This window comes from Hyperolius riggenbachi, chromosome 11 (assembly GCF_040937935.1).
Source record: "Hyperolius riggenbachi isolate aHypRig1 chromosome 11, aHypRig1.pri, whole genome shotgun sequence".
In the NCBI taxonomy this organism is placed as follows: domain Eukaryota; kingdom Metazoa; phylum Chordata; class Amphibia; order Anura; family Hyperoliidae; genus Hyperolius; species Hyperolius riggenbachi.
This window is the reverse complement of record NC_090656.1, coordinates 1,838,459-1,863,168: the sequence shown is the minus strand read 5'-3', so window position 1 is coordinate 1,863,168 and position 24,710 is coordinate 1,838,459. Positions and strand designations below refer to the sequence as shown.

The window sequence follows — 24,710 nt, the reverse complement described above, 5'->3', positions numbered from 1 at the left end:
CTGGTATACAGGGGACATGATAGGAGAACACTGGCAGTGGTCACACTGAGGACAGAGGTTACAGTACTGTGATATACAGCCCTGGTATACAGGGGACATGAAAGGAGAACACTGGCAGTGGTCACACTGAGGACAGAGGTTACAGTACTGAGATATACAGCCCTGGTATACAGGGGACATGATAGGAGAACACTGGCAGTGGTCACACTGAGGACAGAGGTTACAGTACTGAGATATACAGCCCTGTTATACAGGGGACATGATAGGAGAACACTGACAGTGGTCACACTGAGGACAGAGGTTACAGTACTGAGATATACAGCCCTGGTATACAGGGGACATGAAAGGAGAACATTGGCAGTGGTCACACTGAGGACAGAGGTTACAGTACTGAGATATACAGCCCTGTTATACAGGGGACATGAAAGGAGAACACTGGCAGTGGTCACACTGAGGACAGAGGTTACAGTACTGAGATATACAGCCCTGGTATACAGGGGACATGAAAGGAGAACACTGGCAGTGGTCACACTGAGGTCAGAAGCTACAGTACTGAGATATACAGCCCTGGTATACAGGGGACATGAAAGGAGAACACTGACAGTGGTCACACTGAGGACAGAGGTTACAGTACTGAGATATACAGCCCTGGTATACAGGGGACATGAAAGGAGAACACGGGCAGTGGTCACACTGAGGACAGAGGTTACAGTACTGAGATATACAGCCCTGGTATACAGGGGACATGAAAGGAGAACACTGACAGTGGTCACAATGAGGACAGAGGTTACAGTACTGAGATATACAGCCCTGATATACAGGGGACATGAAAGGAGAACACTGACAGTGGTCACACTGAGGACAGAGGTTACAGTACTGAGATATACAGCCCTGGTATACAGGGGACATGGAAGGAGAACACTGGCAGTGGTCACACTGAGGACAGAGGTTACAGTACTGAGATATACAGCCCTGGTATACAGGGGACATGATAGGAGAACACTGGCAGTGGTCACACTGAGGACAGAGGTTACAGTACTGAGATATACAGCCCTGGTATACAGGGGACATGAAAGGAGAACATTGGCAGTGGTCACACTGAGGACAGAGGTTACAGTACTGAGATATACAGCCCAGTTATACAGGGGACATGATAGGAGAACATTGGCAGTGGTCACACTGAGGACAGAGGTTACAGTACTGAGATATACAGCGCTGGTATACAGGGGACATGAAAGGAGAACACTGGCAGTGGTCACACTGAGGACAGAGATATACAGCCCTGTTATACAGGGGACATGAAAGGAGAACACTGGCAGTGGTCACACTGAGGACAGAGGTTACAGTACTGAGATATACAGCCCTGGTATACAGGGGACATTAAAGGAGAACATTGGCAGTGGTCACACTGAGGACAGAGGTTACAGTACTGAGATATACAGCCCTGGTATACAGGGGACATGAAAGGAGAACACTGGCAGTGGTCACACTGAGGACAGAGGTTACAGTACTGAGATATACAGCCCTGGTATACAGGGGACATGATAGGAGAACACTGGCAGTGGTCACACTGAGGACATAAGCTACAGTACTGAGATATACAGCCCTGGTATACAGGGGACATGAAAGGAGAACACTGGCAGTGGTCACACTGAGGACAGAAACTACAGTACTGAGATATACAGCCCTGGTATACAGGGGACATGAAAGGAGAACACTGGCAGTGGTCACACTGAGGACAGAGGTTACAGTACTGAGATATACAGCCCTGGTATACAGGGGACATGATAGGAGAACACTGGCAGTGGTCACACTGAGGACATAAGCTACAGTACTGAGATATACAGCCCTGGTATACAGGGGACATGAAAGGAGAACACTGGCAGTGGTCACACTGAGGACAGAAACTACAGTACTGAGATATACAGCCCTGGTATACAGGGGACATGAAAGGAGAACACTGGTAGTGGTCACACTGAGGACAGAGGTTACAGTACTGAGATATACAGCCCTGGTATACAGGGGACATGATAGGAGAACACTGGCAGTGGTCACACTGAGGACATAAGCTACAGTACTGAGATATACAGCCCTGGTATACAGGGGACATGAAAGGAGAACACTGGCAGTGGTCACACTGAGGACAGAAACTACAGTACTGAGATATACAGCCCTGGTATACAGGGGACATGAAAGGAGAACACTGGCAGTGGTCACACTGAGGACAGAGGTTACAGTACTGTGATATACAGCCCTGGTATACAGGGGACATGAAAGGAGAACACTGGCAGTGGTCACACTGAGGACAGAGGTTACAGTACTGAGATATACAGCCCGGTTATACAGGGGACATGAAAGGAGAACACTGGCAGTGGTCACACTGAGGACAGAGGCTACAGTACTGAGATATACAGCCCTGGTATACAGGGGACATGAAAGGAGAACACTGGCAGTGGTCACACTGAGGACAGAGGTTACAGTACTGTGATATACAGCCCTGGTATACAGGGGACATGAAAGGAGAACACTGGCAGTGGTCACACTGAGGACAGAGGTTACAGTACTGAGATATACAGCCCTGGTATACAGGGGACATGAAAAAGTTCTCCCTGTGTGGGTTTCCTCCGGGCACTCCTGTTTCCTCCCACATCCCAAAAACATACAGATAAGTTAATTGGCTTCAACCTAAACTGGCCCTAGACTATGATCTATGCCCTACACGATACATACATAGACATATGACGATGGTAGGAGTAGATTGTGAGGGACAGTCGGTGACACAACTATGTACTTTGTACAGCACTGCGTAATATGTTGGCACTATGTAAATACTTCAATAAATAAAATAAAAGTTGGCACCATCCAATAGTATGCTTATAGCTCTTTAATGAAGCACACAATACATGGTGGTGTAGTGGTTAGTGCTCTTGCCTTGCAGCGCTGGGTAACCGGTTCTTAAAGAGAAACTCTGACCAAGAATTGAACTTTATCCCAATCAGTAGCTGATACCCCCTTTTACATGAGAAATCTATTACTTTTCACAAACAGACCATCAGGGGGCGCTGTATGACTGATATTGTGGTGAAACCCCTCCCACAAGAAACTCTGAGGACCGTGGTACTCCTGGCAGTTTCCTGTCTGTGAACCTTGTTGCATTGTGAGAAATAGCTGTTTACAGCTGTGTCTAACTGCTGGAAAAGCATGCAGCAGCTACATCACCTGCCAGCAGCAAAAATGTCACCATGTAATGTCAGAATGTAAATCAGGGATTTAAAAGATTCTACAATGGGCAAACACTAACTAAATCATTTATACATAATTATTGTAAAAATGAAGCTTTTTTTTTTATTACAATATTTTCACTTGAATTCCTCTTTAAGTCAACATCTGCCCCTGGCACAGTAAAGTTCGCAGCTCTGACTTTTCACACAGGAGTCTTTAGTTTGCTTCTTCATGAAAAGGATTTCTGAAATCCTCTGAACAAGCAGATACAGTTCATGAAGATGTTGTTATGTTTATAATTAAAGACTCCAATGTGAAAAGTCAGAACTGCAAACAGGTCAGCCTCAGATTGTCTCACTACTGCGGCGACCAATGCAAATACTTCTGCCCAGCTGGCTTGTTCCTATAGAGAACGCAGCCGTTCACGTCTTGGATGGACAGCCACCACCCAGTGACAGTTGGGCCTGCTGAGGTGCAGGGCAGGGGGCACCCTTTAGTTGCTGCTGTGGTGAGGAGGCCTGACACCGACGTCAAACTCGCCGAACATGACCTTAGTGGCATCATCACTCAGTGGGAGATGACCCTCCCAGACTCCTTGTTCATTGTTATGGGCGACTTTAACAAGGCTAACCTTCGCAGGGAGCTGCCACGGTTCCACCAGCATGTAGCCTGCCCCACCAGGAACACTAGCACTCTTGACCACTGCTACACGGTTCTGAAAGAGGCTTACAAGGCTATCCCCTGGGCTGCACTGGGTTCCTCCGACCATTGCCTCATCCACCTGGTCCCCACCTACAGGAGACGACTGGAATCAGCAAAGCCGGTCCACTAAAGTGTGGTCAATTGAGGCAAAGAACCAACTCCAGGCCTGCTTTGACAGCACGGATTGGAAAGCCCTGGAATCGCCAAACCTGGACGAGTGGGCGGACACTGTCACTTCCTACATAAGATTCTGCGAGGAATCCTGCATTCCCTCTAAGTCCTTCAAAATCTACCCAAATAACAAACCTTGGTTTTCTAACCGGCTACGACACCTGCGGAAGCGCAAAGAAGCTGCCCACAAGTCTGGCTCCCTAGAGGACTTCAGAACAGCCAGGAACTCCCTCAGCAAGGAACTGAGAGCAGCAAAACGGGAGTATGCAGAGAGGTTGAGACAGAACCTCAGCTCAAACGACCCAAGGGCTGTCTGGAAAGGGCTCAAGTTGGCCACAAACTACAAGCCTCCCCCCCAACATGCCACACCAAGCATTGAGCTAGCCGAGGAACTAAGTGACTTCTATTGCCGGTTCGAGGACCCAACGGAACTGCAGCGGCATCCTACACACACTGCCCCCCTCTCCGGAAGCCCGAGCTCTCCCACCCCAGCAGTAAGCGAGGCTGTGGTCCTGCGCCACCTGTCCACGCTGAATGCAAGGAAAGCCTCAGGCCCTGATGGTGTGTCCCCAGCCTGCCTGAAAACCTGCTCACGGCAGCTGGCTCCCATCCTTACTCCCATATACTCCAAGTCCCTAAATGAAGGCAAGGTCCCTACATGTTTTAAAAAATCCACCATTATCCCTGTCCCCAAGAAGCAAGGTGTCACGGACATTAATAATTTCAGACCAGTGGCCCTCACATCCGTTGTCATGAAGATCTTTGAGAAAGTGATCCTATCCTTCCTTAAGGACTCCACACTGCACCAACTGGACCCGTTTCAATTTGCGTACAGAGCAAATAGATCCACTGACGACGCGATCAACATCTGCCTGGAGTACATCACGGACCACCTGGACAGACCAGACTCATATGCCAGAATGCTCCTTCTGGACTTCAGCTCGGCCTTCAATACCATCAGCCCCTGGATACTGCATAACAACCTTGTAGACCTTGACGTTCACCCCACCCTTCGCTGCTGGATCATGGACTTCCTAACAGGCAGGTCCCAAATTGTAAAGCTGGGCAACATCTCGTCCAGGCCAAGAACTACTAACACTGGAGCCCCTCAAGGCTGTGTCCTGTCACCTTTCCTGTTCTCGCTCTATACCAACAATTGTATATCCATGACCAACTCCGTTAAGGTAATCAAATTCGCCGACGATACCACCATTGTTGGCCTCATTAACAAGAACGACGAGCGGGCTTACAGGCAGGAGGTGGACAGGATCTGCCACTGGTGCCAGGAGAATAAGCTGGTTCTCAACACTACCAAAACTGTTGAGATGCTCATTGACTTCAGAAGACAGAGCACCAGCCCCGGCCCGATCTACATAGATGCATCCGAAGTTGAAAGAGTACCCAACGTTCGCCTCCTGGGCACAACAATCTCAGACGACCTGAACTGGAAGGCGAACACTATCTTAACCCAAAAGAAGGCCCAGCAGAGGCTGTTCTTCCTGCGTCAATTAAAGAAGTTCGGCATGGCCCAAGAGCTTCTAAAGTCCTTCTACTCTGCCACTATCGAGTCGGTCCTCTGTTCCTCCATCCTCGTCTGGTACTCTGGTGCCTCGGCCGGTGACAGATACAAACTACAGAGGGTCATCAGAACAGCGGAGAGAATAATTGGGAAGCCCCTCCCCCCACTGGAGCTCATTCACAACTCCAGGATGGGCTCCAGAGCAAAGAAGATTGCCAATGAACCATCACATCCAGGTCATCGTTTCTTTACATGGCTACCATCGGGCCGGAGGTTTCGTGCTATCCACACCAAAACGACGAGACACAGAGACACTTTCTTCCCCACAGCAGTGAGACTCTTAAACTCCGACTAAGCCCCCCCCCCCCCCCCCCCCCAATGTTGCACCTTTCTTTCTAGCTGCTGAGCCCATGTGACTGAAAGTGTTACTTTTAATTTTAATTTTATTTTAACTTTATGTAAAAAGTCTGTTCTTTTTTGTCCCTCATTGTTACTTATCTTTTTGTTCTCTCTGCACTGTTACTGTTACGGCTACCAATGCAATATCTGCCTTTATCTCGCACTGTCCTTTTCTGACTGTCTTTTTACTTCTGCAATTCAATGCTATTGCCAAATTTTCTTTTGTTGTGCCTGTTTTGTTGCTAAAACCAATTCCGGGCATGACCCAGTCGTGCTTGGCGAAATAAAAGGATTCTGATTCTGATTCTGAAATACTTCTGCCCAGCTGGCTTGTTCCTATAGAGAAGGCAGCAGTCCACGTCTTGGATGGACAACCACCACCCAGTGACCAATGCAAATACTTCTGCCCAGCTGGCTTGTTCCTATAGAGAAGGCAGCAGTCCACGTCTTGGATGGACAGCCACCACCCAGTGACCAATGCAAATACTTCTGCCCAGCTGGCTTGTTCCTATAGAGAAGGCAGCAGTCCACGTCTTGGATGGACAGCCACCACCCAGTGACCAATGCAAATACTTCTGCCCAGCTGGCTTGTTCCTATAGAGAACGCAGCCGTCCACGTCTTGGATGGACAGTCACCACCCAGTGACCAATGCAAATACTTCTGCCCAGCTGGCTTGTTCCTATAGAAAACGCAGCCGTCCACGTCTTGGATGGACAGCCACCACCCAGAGACCAATGCAAATACTTCTGCCCAGCTGGCTTGTACCTATAGAGAACGCAGCTGTCCACGTCTTGGATGGACAGCCACCACCCAGTGTGCAGTTGGGATCCTGCTAGCATAACTGAGGCTACAGCCTGTCAGGGTTTACTGAAAGACACTCTGAAGTCTCTTTTTTTTTTTTACCTTATTTTGTTATAAAATCCTCTTCAGCATTAACTTCTAAGTAGAATCGCCGCATCCCTGCGGCAGATGAGTGATGTAATACTGAGAAATAGCCCTGCAAAGTTCCCGGGCTCATAAAGTGGCAAGTGTTCTTTGCGCTGTCACTCAGAATATACAGACTGCAGACCCCTCCGTGATGGAGATAGTAAATACACGGCTCAGCTCCTTAGATTTGGGCAATGCAAGATACTAGAAAAAAGAGGAGAGCTCCATAGTGTATTACCATTACAATTACTTTTATTCCCAAGGATTAAAATTGTACTTACAAGATGTACAAAAGGTATGCGCCTGTAAGCGGGCAGGTGCATCCGCTGTATCCCCTTATGCGGACAGATCGTACCCGTCTGTGGCCAGCAGTGCGCACTCCGGTGAAACCGTTGCTCGTCTCGCTAGGGGGTGGGCGGAGCCTGGACCTGGCGTGCGTGTAGCGTCATTACGCGTTTCGGCGCTCTGCGCCTTCCTCAAAACCTCAAAGCGGCGAAACGCGTAATAAAGTTTGAGTCTCGCGGGGCTTTTCTTCCTGGAAGAGGCAGAGCTTTGTGCTGTAGCTCCGCCTCCTCCACAGTCAATCTCTGCAGATCACCGCCTCTCCCCGCCCCTCTCAGTCTTCTTTCACTGAGAGGGGAGGAGGCGGAGATTGATTGCGGAGAGGCAGAGCTACAGCTCAAAGCTCTACTTCCCCAGGGCAGCATAATCTGCGACCTGCAAAGTCGTGGAACTTTGCAGGGCTATTTCTTAGTAATAAATCACTCATCTGCCGCGGGGATGCAGTGATTCCACTTAGAAGTTAATGCTGAAGAGGATTTTATAACAAAATAAGATTAAAAAAAAGAGAGTCTCTTTAACATGAGTGTGGGACATGACCCCACCCACCTACATGTTACGGTCGCCACTTGCAAGCTTCTTCAGGGTGACAATGCATAACAGCGAAGTTTCTGAGCACGTTGGTCTTCTTTCTCAAGCCGTGTCCATCTGCCTATAATATCACCATACAAACTAGTACTATTTATAGCAGACTTTCTCAGCCAGGGTTCCCTGAGGTCCTTGCAGGGATTCCCTGGCATTTTTACCTCCAGTGACAGTGGTGAGCTAAGAAAGTTTTAAGTGCCTTTTTGGCTCATCTGTTCCCTCTAATCTCCTTTGCTTGCCCCAAAACGCAGGTGGGGGTGGCCAGAGCATTGGCAGATGTTTGAAAAAAAATCCTGCCGGAGTCGCAATTCCAAGCGGGTGAAGCGATCACCTGCCTGGAGGAATTACATCTGATCAGGTAAGTATGTAGCCCCTGTATCATTGAGACAGAGCCTGGACAGAGCCTAGCATGACAGGCACAGTTTAAAAATCCATTTTGTAGTATGTGGCAGGAATAGATCCATCTCTGATGAGATTTTAGGTGGGATCTATCTTTTGGGCATGCTGGGTGGCCATTTACCAGTGTATGGCCACCACCTCAGTCTGTCATCCAAACTCCTCCTCCATTTGCTGCCTGCACCCATGTGACTACTATAGTGACATAGCTACATAAGAGCTGGGAAGAGGCTGTGACCAACTTTCGGTGTCACCTGCCCGCCAATCTATTAGCCTAATAGGCCTCCTCACTTCACTACCAACAGGCCAGTTAGATACACCCAGGTAAGGGCAATGACACTCATAGACCAGAGTGTGCACAAGAGACTTGAGGAGGAGAACAGCAGGGAGGACAGCACTCCTGCCACCAAAGGCCCTGGCCTTGTTGGCCTGTGCAGAAATCCAGCCATGGTGACATGACCATGTAAAGGCATGCTACAAGGACATAACTCTTACATGTAAAGGCATGCTACAAGGACATAGCTCTTACATGTAAAGGCATGCTACAAGGACATAGCTCTTACATGTAAAGGCATGCTACAAGGACATAGCTCTTACATGTAAAGGCATGCTACAAGGACATAGCTCTTACATGTAAAGGCATGCTACAAGGACATAGCTCTTACATGTAAAGGCATGCTACAAGGACATAACTCTTAGCGTGTGATGTGGTACCCATGCCAGCAAATCCTGGAAGAAACGTCCACTTTCCAGGCAGATGGCTGAGCTCATACGGGCTTCCTAAGTCATGTGACCTAATTTTTTAAAAAGCAAATTCAACGGAACAGCTGCAGTAAATTGGATTACACAGAAAGCAATATGATCTTCCCCATTACTGCTCTGAATGGGGGAATGAATGAGAGCTTTCCATAAATCCAGGCCAGGCTTCTCCAGTCACTTATGTTCCTCATTTGCCTTCAAGCTTGGAGATCCTTAGTGAATACGGCCCTACAGGCATACAATACTCATTACAGCACATGCAGATAGATGAAGCACAGTCAGTCTGTGCAGGAACAGGACGACACACTTATATGTAGCACCAATCAAGCTGCTCTTTGTTATCATCGGATCTGTTGCAGCTCCGCAGACATTTGCAGCAGCCATTCATTACATTAGCAACAGGAGCGGCATAAGTAGTGGTGGGAGATTTATTCTGAGACGGTGCCACTTATTATCAGCAGCGGCCCAATGTGGCAATGTGACCTTATGTTACTTGAGTAGGTAGTGGGGTTGCAGATGTCAGGAAAGAATTGGAACCTGTCCTTTCTGCAGAACCACCAGGAATTTCTGCAGTGAGTACAAAGGCATCTACTCTAAATCCTTGATTATAAGTGGACCCTAACATTTGTACATCTTAAAGGACACCTGAACTGAGAGGGATATGGAGGTTGCCAAGATTATTTCCTCTTAAACCACACCAGGTGTTTGGCAGCCCTGAACAGTACACATTAAAGGGAACCAGAGATGATCTAAAGAAAAGCTTTAATACGTACCTCGGGCTTCCTCCAGGCCCATACGCATGGATCGCTCCCACGCCGCCGTCCTACGAGAACCGGCTCCCGTCACTGACGTCATCGGACCCAGCTATGCAGGAGAAGTGCACCCTCTACGGATCTCTCCTCCGCTGCCTGCAGAGATACGCAAAGAGCGCACTTCTCCTACGCTAGACTGGCTCCGACTGACGGAACAGTGGGGAGCCGGTTCTCGTAGCTGAGGGCAGCGGTGGATGGCGGTGTGGGATCGATCAGAGCGTATGGGGCTGGAGGAAGCACCAGGTATGTATGAAAGCTTTTCTTTAGATCATCTCTGGTTCTCTTTAAAGAGCAGTGGTGTAGCAATAGGAGGTGAAGAGGTTGCGACCGCATCAGGGCCCTTGGGCCAGAGGGGCCTTACCTCAGATGCAGTATTAGCTCTTTATTGGTCCTGTGCAGGTAATAATTACTTCTATAGATACTATGAATAGTGGTAATCAGTAACAAGCTGTTCCCCTTCTTGCACCTCTGACACTGTAGTTGCCATTGGCAGGGATTGCTATGTATAGAGTGCTTGGGGGTAATCAGTAACAAGCTGCTCCCCATCCCCTTCTTGCCCCTCTGACACTGTAGTTGCCATTGGCAGGGATTGCTATGTATAGAGTGCTTGGGGGTAATCAGTAACAAGCTGTTCCCCATCCCCTTCTTGCACCTCTGACACTGTAGTGGCCATTGGCAGGGATTGCTATGTATAGAGTGCTTGGGGGTAATCAGTAACAAGCTGTTCCCCTTCTTGCACCTCTGACACTGTGTTTGTACTTGGCAGGCTTTCGAGCGCCATATCAATTGTTATGTATAGAGTGCTTGGGGGGCCCAATTCAAAACTTGCACCGGGGCCCATAGCCTCTTAGCTAAGCCACTGTTAAAGGGGTTCTCTGGTACCTACAATAAGCTAAAACTGACACTTAATTCGGGCATCTATCGGCCCCCTGCAGCTGCAATGTCCCGCGCCGTCCTCTTACGAATCTCCGCTCCCCGCCACTGGTAATCTAATGAATCGTCGACTAGACGAATAGAACTGCGGGTGTGCGGCTGTGGCTCGCTCCCGCGTCATCGGGAGCTTACTGCGCAGGCGCAGTACAAGAAAGCTTCGCACTGCCCCTGCGTATAAGTCAACCCAGGAACGGTAATGGCTGCAGCTGGGAACCAGAGGGGATAACAGTAGCCCATAATTATTCATACCCCCGGCAAATGTTGACTTAAAGTTACTTTTATTCAAGCAGCAAGACATTTTTTGACAGGAAATGACATAGGTGTCTCCCAACAGATAATAAGACGATGTACAAGAGGCATTATTGTCGGGAAAAAACATTTCTCAGCTTTTATTTAGCAAAAAGTGTCCAGTCCGCCGCACTGAAAAAACAGGCCTTCAGTGAACATCGGGTTAGTATGCGTTGCTCCCTGTCTGGCCACCAGCCAAGCAGGAAGTGATGCAGACTTGCAGTCACTTCCTGCTTTTGGGTACGTGGAAGTGCACAGAAGCGTATTGTTAAAATACGCTTCTGCGCATGCGCGTTGTGACTTCGTGTCGGCAACTGTTCAAAAAAGCCTGCATCACCATAGAATAACATGTCTTTGGCCCGGTGCAGATCGGCACACATTAACATAGTTTTGCGCCAGCATTAGATCCGGCACCTCTGGCGCACAGTACTGCAACGTGGGGAGCAGTAACTGTATGCGACGGTAACGCAGCGTTAATACGCGTTACCACCTCTTTTTGTGTTGCCTTGTAATGCTGCGTTGCGACTTTAATGTCTCCCACTGTGAATGAGCCCTTATGGAAATCACCAGAACTCTATAGCTATAGCTCTGACATGAGCCAGTTGGCTGTGATTGGCTGTTACTCGTATGCCACTCTAAGTTACTGAGCAGCCCCACACCCCAAAGGAAGCTGTGAGGTGGCCTACCTTCTGATGGGTGGTCTCACTCATATCCAGCAGCTGCACGATCTTCGGAAGACGCATCTCTCGTGTGTTGGCCAATCGCTGCTCGGTGCTTAGCGCCATTTCCCTCAAGAATGCAGAGGGGGTCAGCTGTCAATGCAGAAATGTGTTGTACACAACAGTGGTAAGCCTGTGAGCGATATCTGCGTTTAAAATCAGTCAACGCAAAAAACGGGTTACTGAAAACACTGCTTCAATTATAACAAGAAATTCGTAGGGAAGCATCACCCCACACACAGAATAGTAAGCAATTCACATTAAGGGGTCATTCTGATTGTGTTGCGAAAAATGCAATGCATTCAGTTCAGCATATTTCAGCAAATAACAGCGAACATTATTTCGGTGTACTTTTTTGTTTTTAGGGGCACATAATACACACTCATTCCTCATTGTAACTGTTACATGTAAATGTCAAAAGTTTCTGCCAGGAAAGGGATTAGTGTAGGTGCTGGTAACAAAATCTCCTGCTTTGTGCAGCTATTTACTCATAACAACATGGGATTTTATCTGCAGTTTATATGCTAGACAGAGTACTGTTGCTATAGTTACAGATAATAGTATTTTCAGTTTATCAGATTTGGAAATTATGAGCTGGACTAGTCCATATCCTCATGGGAGATTCTCAGGATTTCCTGAATGCCAGCTGCTAAGTCCAACTGCCAAAATAGTATGTAAGGGAGTAGAGAGGCTGGCTGGTATCTTACTATTTTAGCAGTTAAACTAAGAAAACCCAGAGAATCCCCCGTGAGGAGATGGACTAGTCCAAAACCTGTTGGTTCTGTCAGATTTTAGCTGCTTACTTTTTCCGCTAAAGTGGTCCTTTAACAACTAACCGGCGTGCCTGACGGGATAACAACCAACCGGCGTGCCTGACGGAATAGCAACTAACCGGCGTGCCTGACGGGATAACAACTAACTGGCGTGCCTGACGGGATGACAACTAACCGGCGTGCCTGACGGGATGACAACTAACCGGCGTGCCTGACGGTATAACAACTAACCGGCGTGCCTGACGGGATCACAACTAACTGGCGAGCCTGACGGGATAACAACTAACCGGCGTGCCTGACGGGATAAAAACTGACCGGCGTGCCTGACGGGATGACAACTAACCGGCGTGCCTGAAGGGATAACAACTAACCGGCGTGCCTGACGGGATGACAACTAACCGGCATGCCTGACGGGATGACAACTAACCGGCATGCCTGACGGGATGACAACTAACCGGCGTGCCTGACGGGATGACAACTAACCGGCGTGCCTGACGGGATGACAACTAACCGGCGTGCCTGACAGGATGACAACTAACCGGCGTGCCTGACGGGATGACAACTAACCGGCGTGCCTGACGGGATGACAACTAACCGGCGTGCCTGACGGGATGACAACTAACCGGCGTGCCTGACGGGATAACAACTAACCGGCGTGCCTGACAGGATAACAACTAACCGGCGTGCCTGACGGGATAACAACTAACCGGCAGCCTGACGGGATGACAACTAACCGGTGTGCCTGATGAGATAACAACTAACCAGCGTGCCTGAGGGGATAACAACTAACTGGCGTGCCTGACGGGATAACAACTAACCGGCGTGCCTGACGGGATAACAACTAACCGGCGTGCCTGACGGGATAACATCTAACCGGCGTGCCTGACGGGAAAAAAACTAACCGGCGTGCCTGACGGGATAAAAACTAACCGGCGTGCCTGACGGGAGGACAACTAACCGGCGTGCCTGAAGGGATAACAACTAACCGGCGTGCCTGACGGGATGACAACTAACCGGCGTGCCTGACGGGATGACAACTAACCGGCGTGTCTGACGGGATGACAACTAACCGGCGTGCCTGACGGGATGACAACTAACCGGCGTGCCTGACGGGATGACAACTGACCGGCGTGCCTGACGGGATAACAACTGACCGGCGTGCCTGACGGGATAACAACTAACCGGCGTGCCTGACGGGATAGCAACTAACCGGCGTGCCTGACGGGATAGCAACTAACCGGCGTGCCTGACGGGATAGCAACTAACCGGCGTACCTGACGGGATAGCAACTAACCGGCGTGCCTGAGGGGATAACAACTAACCGGCGTGCCTGACGGGATGACAACTAACCGGCGTGCCTGACGGGATGACAACTAACCGGCGTGCCTGACGGGATAACAACTAACCGGCGTGCCTGACGGGATGACAACTAACCGGCGTGCCTGACGGGATGAAAACTAACCGGCGTGCCTGACGGGATACCAACTAACTGGTGTGCCTGACGGGATAACAACTAACCGGCGTGCCTGACGGGATAACAACTAACCGGCGTGCCTGACGGGATGACAACTAACCGGCGTGCCTGACGGGATAACAACTAACCGGCGTGCCTGACGGGATAACAACTAACCGGCGTGCCTGACGGGATAACAACTAACCGGCGTGCCTGACGGGATAACAACTAACCGGTGTGCCTGACGGGATAGCAACTAACCGGTGTGCCTGACAGGATAACAACTAACCGGCGTGCCTGACGGGATGACAACTAACCGGCGTGCCTGACGAGATAACAACTAACCGGCGTGCCTGACGGGATAGCAACTAACCGGCGTACCTGACGGGATAGCAACTAACCGGCGTGCCTGAGGGGATGACAACTAACCGGTGTGCCTGACGGGATAGCAACTAACCGGTGTGCCTGACAGGATAACAACTAACCGGCGTACCTGACAGGATAACAACTAACCGGCGTGCCTGACGGGATAGCAACTAACCGGCGTTCCTGACGGGATAACAACTAACCGGCAGCCTGATGGGGTAACAGGGACAGTGCTTTGCAGGGCAGTGTCTTTTGTAGCTCCTGGTAGCTTTCCAGAGTCCGCCCACAACTCCCCGAGTGTCACGTGACCTGACATGGGTCATGTGACACGCCAGGAGCCATAAACAGAGGATGCTGGAAGCCCGCTAGGAGCTACAGGATGGGCAGAAGACAGCGCCCGGAGGCTCAGTAAGTATTTTATGCCGCATGGGGGGGGGGGGGGGGGGGGGGGATGGGGCTCAGTAAGTATTTCATGCCGCATGGGGGGGGGATGGGGCTCAGTAAGTATTTCATGCCACATGGGGAGTTGCCCAAAGAACCAGCAAGCACATGTATTCAGCATCAGGTGATCCCCGCCGGGGCCGGATACCAGGGCTCTGCTGTACTACCTCCCAACAGAGATGCGTAAATTGACAATAACAAATGGCGGAGGCGTTCGACATCAATAAAACTCTTACAGCAGTTTAAAAAGGAGAAAAGGAGAGGCCGTGGTGGTCTTTATTCTTCTGACAAAATAGGCCAGTGTTACTTAGAAAAAAAAACGTTATTAACACACGAAAAATGATACCGTGTTTCACGGGTGCTTGCCCGCTTAAGGTGGCCACACACAACACAATAAAATGATCCAGTTTACGGCAATTCGATAAAAAAGATGGGATTTCCCGAAAAATCTAAAGCTTTTTTTTTTATTCGAGCAAGAAATCGGAATGGATTTCCTGTTTTTATTCGATAAAAGTTGATCAGGAATGGTGGATTTTTTTGAACAGTTTTTTTGAAAATTGAATGGTGTATTGGAACCAATGTTATTTATTAATATATACACCCAAGCAATTTTCCAATCATCCTACCTCATAATCCTGAAGTGTCCCTGCGTCCTGTACATGTGTCAGTGCTTTTGCGCTACTGCGCATGTCAAGCACTGACAGCCGCTGGGACAGGACGCAGGGCGGGCGGGCCGGCCGAGGGCGTGGTGATGACAGACCTAGAGCCTGTTTTCAAACGGGCTGAAGTCACTAGTTTTTATCATAATTGGGTAAAAATTGACCACGTATGTGTGTGGTTCATTGGTCAGATTTTTGATGTTACAATCAGTCAGAAAAATTGATTGCAATTCTTGAATTGAATAGATATTTAAAAAATGTGTGTGGGCACGTTTAGGTACACAGAGGCGATCACACTGTACACAGCCACATGGAAAGGCTTTTTGATCAGAATTGATCTGAGGAAGTGGGCACGCACCCGCAAAACGCATTGTCATTTTTACAGCTTGAATAAAACTTTTTTTTCTAAAAACACTGGCCCTACTCTTCAGCAGGGGTAAGACCAACGCTGCCTCTCCTTTTTACACTGCTTGTAAGAGTTTTATTGATACCGGGCGCCTCTGCTATTAAGAGATGCTTTCTGGTCACAAAATTCATGGGAAGAAGACTGGCATGATGTTTAGTGTTAATAATGGGAAATGTTTGTAGGAAACATGAGAGATGTCCCTGCAGGCCTCAGGTCTGATAATGACACACTATGGGCAGTGCCAGCTCTCCTCATGCCCTGTGTCCTGGCAGTGTACCCGTCCTCACAGACCTTGCCAGGGAGGAGCTGCTGCTTTCAATGAACAGCTGTCTCCTTTCATTTGTTGTGCGCACTTAATCCCTGGTCTCAGTCACATCTGCCTGTAAAAAGACCCCCTCCCCCCCAGATAAACCGACCCGATTTACAGAGCGGTTATTACCGTTGTGGCGGCCTCTTCCTGTCGGCTCAGTCTGGGGTTGCGCGGTGCCAGGACTTTGCTGTGGAATCTGCCAGGCAGATCCTGAAGGGAGCTCAGGGGCCCCTGGGTCTTGCTGCTTGGCATGGCGGGCAGCTGGTGTGATTAGTTCATCTGTAAGATATAAACATAATTAGTGCAGCTCCCTGACAGCCAGGAGATTACACTGATTGTATAAACAATCCCATCCCCCCCAGACAACGCTGGCATCCCACACACATCCAATCCCATCCCCTGCAGACAACGCTGGCATCCCACACACATCCAATCCCATCCCCCGCAGACAACGCTGGCATCCCACACACATCCAATCCCATCCCCCGCAGACAACGCTGGCATCCCACACACATCCAATCCCATCCCCCGCAGACAACGCTGGCATCCCACACACATCCAATCCCATCCCCCGCAGACAACGCTGGCATCCCACACACATCCAATCCCATCCCCCCCAGACAACGCTGGCATCACACACACATCCAATCCCATCCCCCCCAGACAACGCTGGCATCCCACACACATCCAATCCCATCCCCCACAGACAACGCTGGCATCACACACACATCCAATCCCATCCCCCCCAGACAATGCTGGCATCACACACACATCCAATCCCATCCCCCACAGACAACGCTGGCATCCCACACACATCCAATCCCATCCCCCGCAGAAAACGCTGGCATCACACACACATCCAATCCCATCCCCCACAGACAACGCTGGCATCCCACACACATCCAATCCCATCCCCTGCAGACAATGCTGGCATCACACACACATCCAATCCCATCCCCCACAGACAACGCTGGCATCCCACACACATCCAATCCCATCCCCCCCAGACAATGCTGGCATCACACACACATCCAATCCCATCCCCCGCAGACAACGCTGGCATCCCACACACATCCAATCCCATCCCCCCCAGACAATGCTGGCATCCCACACACATCCAATCCCATCCCCCCCAGACAACGCTGGCATCCCATACACATCCAATCCCATCCCCCCCAGACAATGCTGGCATCCCACACACATCCAATCCCATCCCCCCCAGACAACGCTGGCATCCCACACACATCCAATCCCATCCCCCGCAGACAATGCTGGCATCCCACACACATCCAATCCCATCCCCCCCAGACAACGCTGGCATCACACACACATCCAATCCCATCCCCCCCCAGACAATGCTGGCATCCCACACACATCCAATCCCATCCCCCACAAACAACGCTGGCATCACACACACATCCAATCCCATCCCCCCCAGACAATGCTGGCATCACACACACATCCAATCCCATCCCCCACAGACAACGCTGGCATCCCACACACATCCAATCCCATCCCCCGCAGAAAACGCTGGCATCACACACACATCCAATCCCATCCCCCACAGACAACGCTGGCATCCCACACACATCCAATCCCATCCCCTGCAGACAATGCTGGCATCCCACACACATCCAATCCCATCCCCCGCAGACAACGCTGGCATCCCACACACATCCAATCCCATCCCCCGCAGACAACGCTGGCATCCCACACACATCCAATCCCATCCCCCGCAGACAACGCTGGCATCCCACACACATCCAATCCCATCCCCCCCAGACAACGCTGGCATCCCACACACATCCAATCCCATCCCCCACAGACAACGCTGGCATCACACACACATCCAATCCCATCCCCCCCAGACAATGCTGGCATCACACACACATCCAATCCCATCCCCCACAGACAACGCTGGCATCCCACACACATCCAATCCCATCCCCCGCAGAAAACGCTGGCATCACACACACATCCAATCCCATCCCCCACAGACAACGCTGGCATCCCACACACATCCAATCCCAAACCCTGCAGACAATGCTGGCATCACACACACATCCAATCCCATCCCCCACAGACAACGCTGGCATCCCACACACATCCAATCCCATCCCCCCCAGACAATGCTGGCATCACACACACATCCAATCCCATCCCCCGCAGACAACGCTGGCATCCCACACACATCCAATCCCATCCCCCCCAGACAATGCTGGCATCCCACACACATCCAATCCCATCCCCCCCAGACAACGCTGGCATCCCACACACATCCAATCCCATCCCCCCCAGACAATGCTGGCATCCCACACACATCCAATCCCATCCCCCCCAGACAACGCTGGCATCCCACACACATCCAATCCCATCCCCCGCAGACAACGCTGGCATCCCACACACATCCAATCCCATCCCCCACAGACAACGCTGGCATCCCACACACATCCAATCCCATCCCCCCCAGACAACACTGGCATCCCACACACATCCAATCCCATCCCCCACAGACAACGCTGGCATCCCACACACATCCAATCCCATCCCCTGCAGACAACGCTGGCATCCCACACACATCCAATCCCATCCCCCGCAGACAACGCTGGCATCCCACACACATCCAATCCCCCGCAGACAACGCTGGCATCCCACACACATCCAATCCCATCCCCCACAGACAACGCTGGCATCCCACACACATCCAATCCCATCCCCCGCAGACAACGCTGGCATCCCACACACATCCAATCCCATCCCCCACAGACAACGCTGGCATCACACACACATCCAATCCCATCCCCCGCAGACAACGCTGGCATCCCACACACATCCAATCCCATCCCCCCCAGACAACGCTGGCATCCCACACACATCCAATCCCATCCCCCCCAGACAATGCTGGCATCCCACACACATCCAATCCCATCCCCCCCAGACAACGCTGGCATCCCACACACATCCAATCCCATCCCCCGCAGACAACGCTGGCATCCCACACACATCCAATCCCATCCCCCACAGACAACGCTGGCATCCCACACACATCCAATCCCATCCCCCCCAGACAACGCTGGCATCCCACGCACATCCAATCCCATCCCCCACAGACAACGCTGGCATCCCACACACATCCAATCCCATCCCCTGCAGACAACGCTGGCATCCCACACACATCCAATCCCATCCCCCGCAGACAACGCTGGCATCCCACACACATCCAATCCCATCCCCCACAGACAACGCTGGCATCCCACACACATCCAATCCCATCCCCCACAGACAACGCTGGCATCCCACACACATCCAATCCCATCCCCCCCAGACAACGCTGGCATCCCACACACATCCAATCCCATCCCCCACAGACAACGCTGGCATCCCACACACATCCAATACCATCCCCCGCAGACAACGCTGGCATCCCACACACATCCAATCCCATCCCCCGCAGACAACGCTGGCATCCCACACACATCCAATCCCATCCCCCGCAGACAACGCTGGCATCCCACACACATCCAATCCCATCCCCCACAGACAGCGCTGGCATCCCACACACATCCAATCCCATCCCCCACAGACAGCGCTGGCATCCCACACACATCCAATCCCATCCCCCTCCAGACAACGCTGGCATCCCACACACATCCAATCCCATCCCCCGCAGACAACGCTGGCATCCCACACACATCCAATCCCATCCCCCGCAGACAACGCTGGCATCCCACACACATCCAATCCCATCCCCCGCAGACAGCGCTGGCATCCCACACACATCCAATCCCATCCCCCACAGACAACGCTGGCATCACACACACATCCAATCCCATCCCCCGCAGACAACGCTGGCATCCCACACACATCCAATCCCATCCCCAGCAGACAGCGTTGGCATCCCACACACACCCAATCCCATCCTCCGCAGACAACGCTGGCATCCCACACACATCCAATCCCATCCCCCTCCAGACAACGCTGGCATCCCACACACATCCAATCCCATCCCCAGCAGACAGCGCTGGCATCACACACACATCCAATCCCATCCCCCTCCAGACAACGGTGGCATCACACACACATCCAATCCCATCCCCCACAGACAACGCTGGCATCACACACACATCCAATCCCATCCCCAGCAGACAACGCTGGCATCCCACACACATCCAATCCCATCCCCAGCAGACAACGCTGGCATCCCACACACATCCAATCCTATCCCCCGCAGACAATGCTGGCATCACACACACATCCAATCCCATCCCCCGCAGACAACGCTGGCATCCCACACACATCCAATCCCATTCCCCGCAGACAACGCTGGCATCCCACACACATACAATCCCATCCCCCCCAGACAACGCTGGCATCCCACACACATCCAATCCCATCCCCCGCAGACAGCGCTGGCATCCCACACACATCCAATCCCATCCCCCACAGACAACGCTGGCATCACACACACATCCAATCCCATCCCCAGCAGACAGCGCTGGCATCACACACACATCCAATCCCATCCCCCGCAGACAACGCTGGCATCCCACACACATCCAATCCCATCCCCAGCAGACAGCGCTGGCATCCCACACACACCCAATCCCATCCTCCGCAGACAACGCTGGCATCCCACACACATCCAATCCCATCCCCCTCCAGACAACGCTGGCATCCCACACACATCCAATCCCATCCCCAGCAGACAGCGCTGGCATCACACACACATCCAATCCCATCCCCCTCCAGACAACGCTGGCATCCCACACACATCCAATCCCATCCCCCACAGACAACGCTGGCATCACACACACATCCAATCCCATCCCCAGCAGACAACGCTGGCATCCCACACACATCCAATCCCATCCCCAGCAGACAACGCTGGCATCCCACACACATCCAATCCTATCCCCCACAGACAACGCTGGCATCCCACACACATCCAATCCCATCCCCCGCAGACAGCGCTGGCATCCCACACACATACAATCCCATTCCCCGCAGACAACGCTGGCATCCCACACACATACAATCCCATCCCCCCCAGACAACGCTGGCATCCCACACACATCCAATCCCATCCCCCACAGACAACGCTGGCATCACACACACATCCAATCCCATCCCCCACAGACAACGCTGGCATCCCACACACATCCAATCCCATCCCCCGCAGACAGCGCTGGCATCCCACACACATCCAATCCCATCCCCCTCCAGACAACGCTGGCATCCCACACACATCCAATCCCATCCCCCACAGACAACGCTGGCATCACACACACATCCAATCCCATCCCCAGCAGACAACGCTGGCATCCCACACACATCCAATCCCATCCCCAGCAGACAACGCTGGCATCCCACACACATCCAATCAAATCCCCCGCAGACAATGCTGGCATCACACACACATCCAATCCCATCCCCCGCAGACAACGCTGGCATCCCACACACATCCAATCCCATTCCCCGCAGACAACGCTGGCATCCCACACACATACAATCCCATCCCCCCCAGACAACGCTGGCATCCCACACACATCCAATCCCATCCCCCGCAGACAGCGCTGGCATCCCACACACATCCAATCCCATCCCCCACAGACAACGCTGGCATCACACACACATCCAATCCCATCCCCAGCAGACAGCGCTGGCATCCCACACACACCCAATCCCATCCTCCGCAGACAACGCTGGCATCCCACACACATCCAATCCCATCCCCCTCCAGACAACGCTGGCATCCCACACACATCCAATCCCATCACCAGCAGACAGCGCTGGCATCACACACACATCCAATCCCATCCCCCTCCAGACAACGCTGGCATCCCACACACATCCAATCCCATCCCCCCCAGACAACGCTGGCATCACACACACATCCAATCCCATCCCCAGCAGACAACGCTGGCATCCCACACACATCCAATCCCATCCCCAGCAGACAACGCTGGCATCCCACACACATCCAATCCTATCCCCCGCAGACAACGCTGGCATCCCACACACATCCAATCCCATCCCCCGCAGACAGCGCTGGCATCCCACACACATACAATCCCATTCCCCGCAGACAACGCTGGCATCCCACACACATACAATCCCATCCCCCCCAGACAACGCTGGCATCCCACACACATCCAATCCCATCCCCCACAGACAACGCTGGCATCACACACACATCCAATCCCATCCCCCACAGACAACGCTGGCATCCCACACACATCCAATCCCATCCCCCGCAGACAGCGCTGGCATCCCACACACATACAATCCCATCCCCCCCAGACAACGCTGGCATCCCACACACATCCAATCCCATCCCCCACAGACAACGCTGGCATCACACACACATCCAATCCCATCCCCCACAGACAACGCTGGCATCCCACACACATTCAATCCCATCCCCCGCAGACAGCGCTGGCATCCCACACACATACAATCCCATTCCCCGCAGACAACGCTGGCATCCCACACACATACAATCCCATCCCCCCCAGACAACGCTGGCATCCCACACACATCCAATCCCATCCCCCACAGACAACGCTGGCATCACACACACATCCAATCCCATCCCCCACAGACAACGCTGGCATCCCACACACATCCAATCCCATCCCCCGCAGACAGCGCTGGCATCCCACACACATCCAATCCCATCCCCCTCCAGACAACGCTGGCATCCCACACACATCCAATCCCATCCCCCACAGACAACGCTGGCATCACACACACATCCAATCCCATCCCCAGCAGACAACGCTGGCATCCCACACACATCCAATCCCATCCCCAGCAGACAACGCTGGCATCCCACACACATCCAATCAAATCCCCCGCAGACAATGCTGGCATCACACACACATCCAATCCCATCCCCCGCAGACAACGCTGGCATCCCACACACATCCAATCCCATTCCCCGCAGACAACGCTGGCATCCCACACACATACAATCCCATCCCCCCCAGACAACGCTGGCATCCCACACACATCCAATCCCATCCCCCGCAGACAGCGCTGGCATCCCACACACATCCAATCCCATCCCCCACAGACAACGCTGGCATCACACACACATCCAATCCCATCCCCAGCAGACAGCGCTGGCATCCCACACACACCCAATTCCATCCTCCGCAGACAACGCTGGCATCCCACACACATCCAATCCCATCCCCCTCCAGACAACGCTGGCATCCCACACACATCCAATCCCATCACCAGCAGACAGCGCTGGCATCACACACACATCCAATCCCATCCCCCTCCAGACAACGCTGGCATCCCACACACATCCAATCCCATCCCCCCCAGACAACGCTGGCATCACACACACATCCAATCCCATCCCCAGCAGACAACGCTGGCATCCCACACACATCCAATCCCATCCCCAGCAGACAACGCTGGCATCCCACACACATCCAATCCTATCCCCCGCAGACAACGCTGGCATCCCACACACATCCAATCCCATCCCCCGCAGACAGCGCTGGCATCCCACACACATACAATCCCATTCCCCGCAGACAACGCTGGCATCCCACACACATACAATCCCATCCCCCCCAGACAACGCTGGCATCCCACACACATCCAATCCCATCCCCCACAGACAACGCTGGCATCACACACACATCCAATCCCATCCCCCACAGACAACGCTGGCATCCCACACACATCCAATCCCATCCCCCGCAGACAGCGCTGGCATCCCACACACATACAATCCCATCCCCCCCAGACAACGCTGGCATCCCACACACATCCAATCCCATCCCCCACAGACAACGCTGGCATCACACACACATCCAATCCCATCCCCCACAGACAACGCTGGCATCCCACACACATCCAATCCCATCCCCTGCAGACAACGCTGGCATCACACACACATCCAATCCCATCCCCCGCAGACAGCGCTGGCATCACACACACACATCCAATCCCATCCCCCCCAGACAACGCTGGCATCCCACACACATCCAATCCCATCCCCCTCCAGACAACGCTGGCATCCCACACACATCCAATCCCATCCCCCACAGACAACGCTGGCATCCCACACACATCCAATCCCATCCCCAGCAGACAATGCTGGCATCCCACACACATCCAATCCCATCCCCCACAGACAACGCTGGCATCACACACACATCCAATCCCATCCCCCCCAGACAACGCTGGCATCACACACACACATCCAATCCCATCCCCCGCACACAACGCTGGCATCCCACACACATCCAATCCCATCCCCCGCAGACAATGCTGGCATCCCACACACATCCAATCCCATCCCCCGCAGACAACGCTGGCATCCCACACACATCCAATCCCATCTCCCGCAGACAATGCTGGCATCCCACACACATCCAATCCCATCCCCCCCAGACAACGCTGGCATCCCACACACATCCAATCCCATCCCCCGCAGACAACGCTGGCATCCCACACACATCCAATCCCATCCCCCACAGACAGCGCTGGCATCACACACACATCCAAT

The 24,710-nt window shown here is 52.3% G+C and overlaps 1 protein-coding gene across 2 annotated transcripts in view; it reads right to left on the bottom strand.

Annotated features, from left to right (window-relative positions):
• The window catches only part of HYDIN (HYDIN axonemal central pair apparatus protein), a 606,889-nt gene that overhangs the window by 517,005 nt on the left and 65,174 nt on the right, over positions 1–24,710 (bottom strand). For both annotated transcript variants that reach the window (XM_068260328.1, XM_068260329.1), the window contains 2 exons: positions 16,310–16,459; positions 11,740–11,865 (listed from right to left, as the gene is read on the bottom strand). In XM_068260328.1, the coding sequence (XP_068116429.1) occupies positions 11,740–11,865; positions 16,310–16,432 (249 nt within the window). In that variant the 5' untranslated portion in view covers positions 16,433–16,459. The remainder of the gene's footprint in view (positions 1–11,739; positions 11,866–16,309; positions 16,460–24,710) is intronic.